Here is a 10,945-nt window from a genome sequence, read left to right as displayed (position 1 = left end):
ACCACAGTTCTATAGCAATTCACTTTCTGTATGGCCTCAGAGATTCTTACTGAGCTTCAGCCTACCCAAACCTAACTTTAAAATCTCTTTGTTTATCCCTTCCAGAAGTTCTTTAAGGCTGTCCTTCCACAAGCCCTGCCCTTATCCTTGACCTATTTTTCTTGGTTGTTTGGTTTTTCTAAACCAACACATACTTACCAGCTAGATCTTCGGGCTGGTACTTTGGTGAAGTTGTCTTTACCTGTGACTGTAACCTGATACTTAGAATGGCCATCCTAGTGGACAAGTGGCATGTTTGACGGGCTCTTTTCACTGGAATCTGCCTCTTGGGTGAGTCAACAGAAAATATTTCCTCTGTTTATGTTTCATATTATATCCTCTCTAGTGGGCCTTTCATCAGAGTCTGGTTTCTTGTTCAAGAAACACCTCCAGGGGTGGCTGGATGGCTCAGTTGGTTAGAGCGCCAGCTCTCAACAACAAGGTTGCCAGTTCAATTCCCGCATGGGATGGTGGGCTGCGCCCCCTGCGATTAAAGATTGAAAACGGCGACTGGACTTGGAGCTGAACCGCGTCCTCCACAACTAGATTGAAGGACAACTTGGAACTGATGGGCCCTGGAGAAACACACTGTTCCCCAATTAAAAAACAAAAACAAAAACAAAAAACCCTCAATTTTCCTGCCCCAGAGCCCAGTGAATATAGCTTTCCTGGCATATATATCGTCTTTTTCATTTGGGTAATTCATTCTGATTCTCCCAGAGAAGTGACCCCTTTCCAATATGTCATCATATAGTTTTACTAATAAAACTCTTCAGACAGTAGAAGCAGATTCATCCACAGATGAGTCAGTTATTGGAGTTAGTAGACAAGGACTTTAAAGAAAACACAGGGCAAGATGGATAAAATGGACAAAAAGCGAAGAATTTCAGAGAATAGATACCTGTCAAAAATGATTAACTGAGCATATTATAATTGAAAAATGTATCTGAAATTAGCAATCATTAGATGGCTTTAACAGCATCTGGATATAGCAGAAAACAGGATTAATGAACCCCGACAGATCAGTAGAAACTATCTAAACTGAATCACAGAGAAAGAATAGTGGTGGGACGGGGGAAGCAAAGGACATAAAACAAAATGTAGGGTACAGTCTAACATACATGAATTTGGGATTAGATTCTGACCTCTAATTCCTGAGCCTCTCCCAGTTTTCCTCTGTTCTGGCCCCATTTGCCTCGATGTAATCATTTTTGGTCAACCATTTCAATAAGATAATCTCTTTCATTTTCAGAGCCCATGGTCACGTGAATGCAAAAAAACACCCACTATCAACTTTATCTGCTCACCTCCCCAAGCCACTAAGCATTATTGGGGAAAACCAAAAAGCCTTTCCAAATTGTTCCCTGTATTCTTCTTTAGTCTTTTGTTGGGTTCCCTCTGATTAATACCCTCACTCTCTGCTGGTTTCTCCGATATTTTGTCTGCAAATCAATGAAGGTCTTCCCATCCTAGAGTATCTCATTCTTCCTCTTGTTTTGTTTCTTCACACCTGTAAATAGAATTCTTTACTTGGTGCCCCACCGTTTAGTTTTTATTCCCTAAAAACTATGCTTTGTGACTGCACAGGAAAACATTAACATAGGCCTCAGGTTGTCATCTTTAGAAGGGCCTGATTGCAGGGTGGGCTCTTGGCTGGAGCCTGGGAACTTGGCTTTTGAAAAGTTCCTTACTTTTCAATAACATTTTTGCCTGCTTGGGGCACTGAATGCCCGCTTTCCTTCTGGGAGTCTAGAATTTTGATAGTTAAGGTTTGTCTTTGTGCCTACATGATAAACCACCAATAAAATTCTTCAACTCTGAGTTTCAAGTGGGTTTCCCTACGCAGAAACACTGCACAACATGTAGGAAGTCTCTGTGTAGATTCCACGTGATGCATCTTTTCCCTTGCTGACCCTGGTGTATATCTTTCATAATGAACTAGGGCCTGAGTCCTGTAAGTTCTTCTAGCAAATCACCGACTGTGTGGGTGGTTGTGGTCTGACAAGTGTCCTTCATTGCCACCCTTAATTCAAACTGCTCTCGCAAGGTTGATCTGTTTATTAAATCTAGTAGTCTTTTCTCAGTGCACATGTTAATAATACTCTTGCTTTCAGAAACTTTCCTCCTTGCTTCTCTAAGAATACCCTACATTGTTCCTCCTCACACCTTGCCTATTCATTCAGCAGACCTTTATTGGATGCCTGTACGTGCCAGACATTGTGCTCAGTATACATTAGTGAGTCACAGTGCAGCATATGGTCTAGTGAAAGAAGACAAAAAGCAGATGGCACATGTTGAGAAAAAGAACTGTGTTGAGTGATTAAAAGGGAGGTGCACTTCAGAATGGTGGTCAGTGAGCAAGTCAGTAGGGTGGTCCGTGGAGATAGCATCAAAGCAGCATAAAGTCTGTTTGGTAAAGAACCAGACGCAGTGCACTACAGCAGAGAACAGCATGTGCAAATGTTTTAAAAGCCACTTGGCATCTTCTAGGTTTCAAAAGGAGCCTGGTGTGGCTGGAGCACTGTGAGAAGCGGCAGAGAAAGTCGGAGGGTAGCAAGCAAGGTCTAGGTCACTTAGAGCTTTGTAGGTCATGTTTAGAATTTTAGATTTTAAGGGAATCGGGAGGCCAGTAAAGGGTTTAATCAGCCAAGCAACAGATATCTTTCAAAAAGATCATTCTTAGAGTTACAGAAAGAATGGACTAGAGAGGCGTAAGAAGGGGAGAGCCTACTTTGGAGCGTACTACAGTGATGTAGGTGAAAGATGATGGTGACCTGGGTCCGAGTGATGGCTGAGGAAATGGTAAGGAATTAATGGACTTTGAAATATGTTCTGCAAGATTTTAAGTACACTTATGTTCTGTCTTCTCTCTCCTTTGGTGATCTCCACTTCCTTATCTTTAACTATCACCTCTAGGGTAACCATCACCTATCACTTCATAGGGTTAGAGTGTGAAACCTAATCCTGATGAGAGCCACTGTTTCACATTTTCAAAGGAATAATGGTTAAATTTTAAATGGTTCTGAAGCCATAATGCCTCTGCCACTAACAGTGTGATCTTGGAAAAACTGTTTCACTTCTCCGTGCCTCAGTTTCCTCATCTGAAAAACAGGAATAATGTACTACCTACCTAATAGGGTTATTGTGAAGATTAAATAAGGTAACACACAAAGAACATTTGGCACTAGCTTGCACACACACAGTCATCAATCAACAGTAGTTCTACCTTCAGGCCTCTACAACTTCTCTGTCCCTGCGTGGCACAAATTGAACTGACTCCAGCACCCAGTCTATCTCTTCCACTTGACATCTCCATTTTTATTAATGGCACTAGCTAGAGATTCCAAACCAGTCACATTTGACTCTTTGTTCTTTATTCCCTTATCACACTGCAGTAGAAACCTAAAATTAGATTGCTGTAAGTGATATTTTTACTTCTATCTTCATATAAAGTGGAAGTTACAGCTTCTTTTATTCACTCAACAATCAATATTGAATACCTAGTATGAGAGTGAAGCAATTGGAGGGGGTTTCTAATTCTAATAATTTGTCTTTCATATACAATTTCTGCCATTTGGTCTTCACAGGACTATATTTGAAGTTCCTCAACAATGTTGGTAGGAAATGAAAGGAAAGTTCCTCTTCAAAATCAACATAGAGGGGCCGGCCTGGTGGCTCAGGCGGTTGGAGCTCCATACTCCTAGCTCCCAAGGCTGCCGGTTCGATTCCCACATGGGCCAGTGGGCTCTCAACCACAAGGTTGCCAGTTCGACTCCTCGACTCCAGCAAGGGATGGTGGGCAGCGCCCCCTGTAACTAACAATGGCAACTGGACCTAGAACTGAACGGCGCCCTCCACAACTAAGATTGAAAGGACAACTTAACTTGGAGAAAGTACTGGAAGTACACACGGTTCCCCAATAAAGTCCTGTTCCCCTTCCTCCATAAAAATCGTAAAAAAAAAAAAAAAAAAAAATCAACATAGAGTTTTGAAAGATCCTCAGTAACTGAAACAAATGAAACCACTGAAAAATATCTCAGCATCCTTTACTATTTCAAGGTTACCAACCTTAACAATTCAATTATGGGTACAAAAAGGGTTCAAGGGCAGTCATATCAAAGCTTAGGAATGAGGAAAATGGTGGACGCTCTCCATCCCACAGTAGCAGTAGCCATTCCTGCCGGTCCCCTGGCACTACATCTTTATGCTTAGTGAATATTACTGAAATAGGTGGCATCTATTAATAGTGTGTACTTATTTAGGTTTTGATTTTGAGTATCAAATATTAAATAACTGACTTCTGAAGTTGTTCCTTTCCATGGCAAGTTAATTACAACTGGTTTTGGAACTCATTTTCTCTTCTAGGTCAAGAAGGTCTAAATGACTGACAGAGAATGAGATGGGTACACAGGGAATCACAACACCAAGTTACAGATACTACAGACACAGGCCTTGCCAATAAGGCACATAATGATGTATAAAACATGGATGATACCAAAGAATTTATTGTAAACGTAGTGGCAAATACATTGAGAATAATCATCATTAGAAAGGAACTAGAAAATTACACATGTTTAAAGTATGTGCTTTTTTTCTGCCACCTTTAAGTTATGGCTAGTACAAACATTTTAAGTACTGAAATACTTAATGAGATGTTCTATTTTCACATAATTCATGACTGTATTTTCATCTTAATTTTTAAAGCAGCTGACCATGAATTTCACTTTCAATTATCACTCTGTTTTTATCAGTTCCGTAATGATCTGTAGAATCTTGTCATCTGAGTGGGAAAAAAACAAAAACAAAACGATGAACAAATTCATCACTAGTTAATTTTCTAATGTATACACATATAAACAACAGGTATACTTTATTAAAAGATTCATAAATTAAAATATAAAACACCAGCAATATTCACTATAAAACTATAGATGCCTACATAATTTATTGCCCTACAAATATTATTTTAATTATTGCTATAGTTATACACCTACTTTGCCAAAAGGTAGGCTAAGGCCTGAAGAGATGATATGATATAACTGTTAGTCCTTTATAAAGAATTATTTCTTCAGTGTGTCAGGATTTCCACAATATGGACAAAGAAGAAGAACTATTATCAGTTTCTCCGTGTTTGGTCAAAAGGAAACAAAAATTTTAACAGGGAAGTGCTCTTGGAGAGGTGTCAATAGGGAAGTGACAGACCTCTCTACACAACAAAGTGATCAAATACCAATTAATCAGACAAATAGATAACAGAGGCAACACTATTTGCTAAGGAGGTTTTGTTAACACCTACTGCTACTTCTAAACAGTTGCTCTGATATTGTGACTTCCACTCTTCAGATAGTTATAATTATGAGGGCTCCAAGACTGAAATTCTGTATTTGTATTAGACACATCAGTAAGAGAATGTTCTGGGTTTCAATTGTTGCAATGGGAAACTGATAATAGGGTCCATGGCCTGACAGGTACCTGGGGGCTACGGTGGCATTAAAAAAAGAAAAAAAAGGAAAACAAAGGTCACTTGCTACAAGGGGAATATATTGCAGGTCTAAAAAGAACCATGATTTTTATCTGAGGAAGAATAGAATAACAGAAAACACAAGAGCAACTTGAGTTACTTCTTTTTCAAAAGCTCGGCGTTATATCCCAACTTTTCTTATTATGAAGTCCAGGAAGAAAGGATACATATGTACTTCATCCTTCCTCCCAAGTCAAGAATATATGCTTCATCTGAGGGTAAGTTCTGCTTTCTCTTTTACGGGGAAGAGAAACACTGACATCATTTTAAAATTCATTTTTCTTGAGTTCAACCTATCCTTTATATAATGTATATCTAAGGCTGAGTAGTCATGTACAGAGCTCCCTAAGAGCCCACATCTCCTACTATTTCAAGACCTGATCTAAGTTTCCATCAGTATAGGAAAATTAATACAGCTTAATGCTTATGCATTCACATTAAGTTGTACAAATAAACAATGAGCGCGAGGCTTCAGGGTAGTAGCACCAACCAGTAGCTCCCCAACTTATCTGACAAAGAGAATTAACTGGGATACTTTGTGAAATACAATCACACTGAATCAACTAATCAATTCTTAACATCATTAAAAGCAGAAAAACTAAATTTAAATGCTTCCTGATATAATGCAAGGGGAAGAATACAGCAGCAACTAGAAAATATGTTTTTCTAAAAACCTTATTCAAATCAAGCTTTTAGATATAACTACCAGTTTGCAGGAAATATAGGAAAATAGAGAAACATGTTAAACCAAAGCACGATTATGAAACCAACCACATCCTGAATGTGGGAAATTCTACCAGAAAAATAACACAGTTTATAAAAAAATAATTGCATTTAAAAAGGATGGTTGTAGAGGGAAGTGTTCTAGATTAAAAGAGATTAAAAAATAACAGCCACAGGCCTCTCCCATAGAGATTGAGTCTCCCATAGAGATTCAATATGTCTGGGATAGGTCTCTGGACTTTGTATTTTTAACAACTGCTAAGATAACTCTAATGATTTGGCAAGTTTGGGAAATACTGCATCAGACTAACCAGAAACTCAGATGTCCACTGCAGATTTCTATTGAAGGATAATGTACTTTTTATACAGACTAATAGCTCTACATTTGTGACAATGGTAAAGATGCTGGGAACTTCATAGAAAGTCCCTCACTCTTATTTTTTACTATAATTGTATTATCAGTTTGCTACTTCTTAGCAGTTTACCATCCTTTTATTTTTCTGTGAAATGGCCAGAAGTTTAGAAGTGAAGATTAGAAGAGGAAGAAGTAAACTAAAAGAATCCTAAGACAATAATTAGGTTGTGAATAATGAAAATAATTAGGTCTATGAATCTGACGGAATTCAACATTAAATACATTTATTAGAACATTTTTGATCACTTGAAATTTAAGACTTCAGTATAGTGTACTCCAATGTTTAAAAGTATACTGTTTTCTTTTCCTTTTATTTTTTTTAATTAAAGTTTATTGGGGTGACAACTGTTAGTAAAGTTACATAGATTTCAGGTGTACAATTCTGCAATAGATCATCTATATCTCACATTATGTGTTCACTATCCAGAGTCAGTTCGCCTTCTATCACCATATATTTGAAAAGTATACTGTTTTCTATCTATGTTATAATCAAACACTTACCTTCAAGGGACATCTTAGGATTTTCAAGCTTTTTTCTTAAAACACAATCAATGAGAACTCTTAGCTGCTTGAAAATGACAGCGATCTTTACAGGGGCCTGTTGAGAAGGACAAAATTGGACAAAGTTAATCCCCGGGAGTGTGAATGTGTTTAAATAAATCAAGGTAAGCATGTATACCTTGTGATCTGCCTTAGCACATCTTGACCTTAATATAAAACACGATGGGAAAAATACAGGCAAATTACTTCCTGTAGCTAAGCTCAATAAAGAAACTTCAATTTTTAATTAAGTATCCATAAATTTGATGAAATTTTACTGAAATATAACTACAAACCATAAAAATTCACTCATTGTTAAGTGTACAACTCAATAATTTTTAATAAATTTATAGAGTTATGCAACCATCACCGCAATCCAGTTACAGAACATTTCTATCACCTCAGCCTCTTTGTGAAAACTGCACATATATTTTTAAGTTGTATTTAAAATTTAGCTCTCCAGTTTTAGACAAACAGTGATCATGGTATACCACAGAAGAATGTATTAGGTTTGCTTAATTTAAATTGGTGAATGTTGAAGGGGTTACAGAGAAATAATCTTACTGATGGTAGCATTGGTTCGTCTAATTCTTCCGAAGAGGAATTCGACAGTACGCACTAAAGCTACGAATCTGTGCCTTCTTTATCGGTGGCACAATGTAGTGGAAGGAGCGTGGGTTTGAGGATCAAATAGTTCTAAGTTTAAATCTTGCTCTACCTATAACAATCCATATAATCTAGGAAAGTTATTTAACTTCTCACTGAGCCTAAGTGCCTTATCTACAGAAAGGAAATTAAAAAAGATTTGTTAGGGTATTACATTTGGGATAATCCATGTAAAGTTAACTATTGAAGTACACAACACATGGCAAGCTATAATTGTTACTGATGATAAACGCTGTAATAGCAATATAATTTGATTTTTAATTTAACATACTTAAAACCATATAGGCAAGATAAAATAAAGAAGTCTTCTACTTTAAGTCAAATTACAGGAAAAAATTATGCAAACTCCAATAAAATAGAAACAAATCCACCTCAATGGTAATAGAAGTAGAAATTTTAATGTAATCAACAAGATCAGTTGTAGTATGTACCTGAAAATAGATCCAGCCATCAACAGAAAGAAGACGTTCCCGGTGTTGAACCTCTATATCACCACCAAAAAGTAAAACTGGAAAAGGAGTAATTAGGGTAGTTTCCCTCAAATATACTCGGGCATACCTTATCTGCATAGGAATAAAGAGAAAAAAATAATTTGACAGCCTAAAAATATAAGAAATTCATTTATTCGTTTCAGGTGGACATTTTCCTGTAATTTGCTCCATATATTTTAAGTCAGAAGCTTTGTAAAGCTACATGTTTACATTCTCTCATGTGCATAATTTGTCAATTATACAGTAATCACAATCACCACCTGTGCATTTCATTTATACTATTAAAAGCCATTTTTTAACATTAATTGTAACGCTGAATTATATACCTTGAACATAAAAGAAATGATCTACAAGCAATTTTATAATGCTAATGCTGTTAAATAATTAATGCAAAAATAAAATTATGCTTAAATTTTAAAGTGTCTGGTTTCTAGACCAATGTTCAGCTATGGCCATTAGTTAGTAATTTCTCATGTTTTACATTTAAGTTTGATGACATGCTGGGAGTTATTCAAGCCAGTGCTTGAAATTACAGACCCTTGTTGCTTTAACAAGCTACGACTCAAAATATTGACTTTTTTTATAATTTATAAATATTTGCTATTAAATTATCTTAGGTCACATTCAAATCATTGTCAAATCATATCCAGTACTCCCATGCCCCCCCATGCACTCCCCCTTCTTCGGAACTGCAGATGTGTTTTTTCCCTTTTGAGACAGTACCTGTTAGTGAAATCTCAGAGAATTGATACATTATTAAACAACATCTCTGCTATAATTTCCTTTATTACAAGTAGAAAAGGTGATGGTCACTGTAGAACTCTTAATATATTTTTTTCATTAAATGAAAGAAATGAGGGTTTTTTTTTTCTCATTGAGAAGCTATGTACATCTTGATTTCAAATATGAACAGCTCAATTTGAGAACCAAATATAGTACTTGTTGGGGCATCCTAACTTGTTATGACTGACTTCTAGAATAACGCCCTAAATACTGGAATTAAGAATGAACACTTTACCTTCTCTTGGTATAAGAGCCATCCGTAAGTTTGCAAATCTCGATTTACTGAGGATGGATGTACTTGTGCTTTGCCTTGGGCTGTCTCTACAATGCAAGCCAATTTTTCCGTAACATCAACTGATTTTGTACAGATTATCTTCCCCACGTTGTCATACAGTCCAGCGGCAAGTACAGCTTTAAGAAGGGCAATTTCTTGGAAGGAAAGGGTCTGTGAGGCTTTGTTTCCTTCCCAGCCATTAGAAGTTGTGGATGATGAAAATCCTGCTGCCTTAACCAACTTTATTAACTCTTGCTTTACATCCTAGATTGGTTTATGTTAAAAAGAGATAAGATCGTAATTGATTAAAACAGAGAAATTACCAAATAACACTGTTTCCAATCAAAATTAGAAAGATACCAATTACTATTTAGTTAACTACAGCCTAAATTAGCCTAAATTAGGGAGAAAAAAAATGCTGGGAAGTCAAAGATTAAATATAGTCATCTGTTTCCACCACCCCAAGACTTTAGATGTCATAAAAAAAGGAATGTTTAAAATGTGAGAGCAATAAAAATGTGCCTGAATACATTTTCATTTAGTATATTTGCTTCAATATTAGCTTTCCTTTTACCATTTTTATCAATAGGACAGTCACGTAGAGAACAATACTGAGGAAGAATTATAGAGGAATTCTGATCCTAGACTGCAAGTACCTTCTTCATTTGTCTCTGGGAATCTCACCTTAATTTCCTACAGAACTCTGACAAGTTTATTAATGGCAACTCCATTTAATCTAAAGTTGTTGCCTAAAATCTTTTTCTACCCTTCGTAGTGCCAATCAGCTAAAACACTACAGGAAGGATGAGCATTTTTCAAAGCAAACAGGATACAAGTGATGAAAAGGTGACGTTTACATTTAGGATTTCCTTTAGTTTTCGGGCTTAAGGGACTTGATTCCAGGGGAGGAAAGACCAAACAAACACAGACAGCTGCTGTAACATCACAGGGTTGGTGTAGAGATGGAAAACCTCGCAGCCCAGGAGAGGTAAAGAAAATGCTGATAGAAGGAAGGGGGTGAGAGGCAACTTGGTGGTTGGGAGGAAGTGGAATGGAGACAAAGGACTGTTGATTAGCTCTCTACATCTTGAATCCCCAGTCAGTTGGCCCAGAGGTGGCTATTTCTTCAATTTATTCCTGTATCTGTTTTGAGAAGGACAAAGTTCATTCCATTTAGAGAAGTCCCTGCTGTCATCCCAGCAGTTATTTAAAGTCACAAAAAGTAATGGGTCAAATTATAGGGGAACAAAATAGTTTTTAACCTTTTAAAATATGAGCTTAGAATATTGGAATTATGTGAGACATGCACAAAGTTTATTTTCTGAATGATTTTATAGCATGTCTGTACTAAATACCACTTCCCAAACACCAAAAACAAAAAGGTAAGTGTTCATGAAGGAGCCCTGCATTTTAGGACCACTTGTCTTATTTTAACTATACTTCTACTCTCTCTCTTCACACAAATAATTCTTGTCCTGAACAGCAGTCAAAAC

General features: G+C 36.8%; 1 protein-coding gene across 1 annotated transcript in view; it reads right to left on the bottom strand.

Moving 5' to 3' along the window:
- Nucleotides 1–4,514: 4,514 nt before the first annotated feature.
- Nucleotides 4,515–10,945, bottom strand: part of DHX29 (DExH-box helicase 29) — a 39,839-nt gene continuing 33,408 nt past the window's right edge. Inside the window, exons 22-25 of the mRNA XM_081053577.1 lie at nucleotides 9,414–9,716; nucleotides 8,336–8,467; nucleotides 7,200–7,296; nucleotides 4,515–4,819 (exon numbers count right to left, since the gene is read on the bottom strand). Coding sequence (XP_080909703.1) covers nucleotides 4,773–4,819; nucleotides 7,200–7,296; nucleotides 8,336–8,467; nucleotides 9,414–9,716 — 579 coding nt within the window. The 3' untranslated portion in view covers nucleotides 4,515–4,772. The remainder of the gene's footprint in view (nucleotides 4,820–7,199; nucleotides 7,297–8,335; nucleotides 8,468–9,413; nucleotides 9,717–10,945) is intronic.

The sequence above is a fragment of the Rhinolophus hipposideros genome (genome assembly GCF_964194185.1).
Source record: "Rhinolophus hipposideros genome assembly, chromosome: 7".
Classification (NCBI taxonomy): Eukaryota; Metazoa; Chordata; class Mammalia; order Chiroptera; family Rhinolophidae; genus Rhinolophus; species Rhinolophus hipposideros.
The sequence above is the reverse complement of the archived record's forward strand: the minus strand, read 5'-3'. Positions and strand labels throughout refer to the sequence as shown.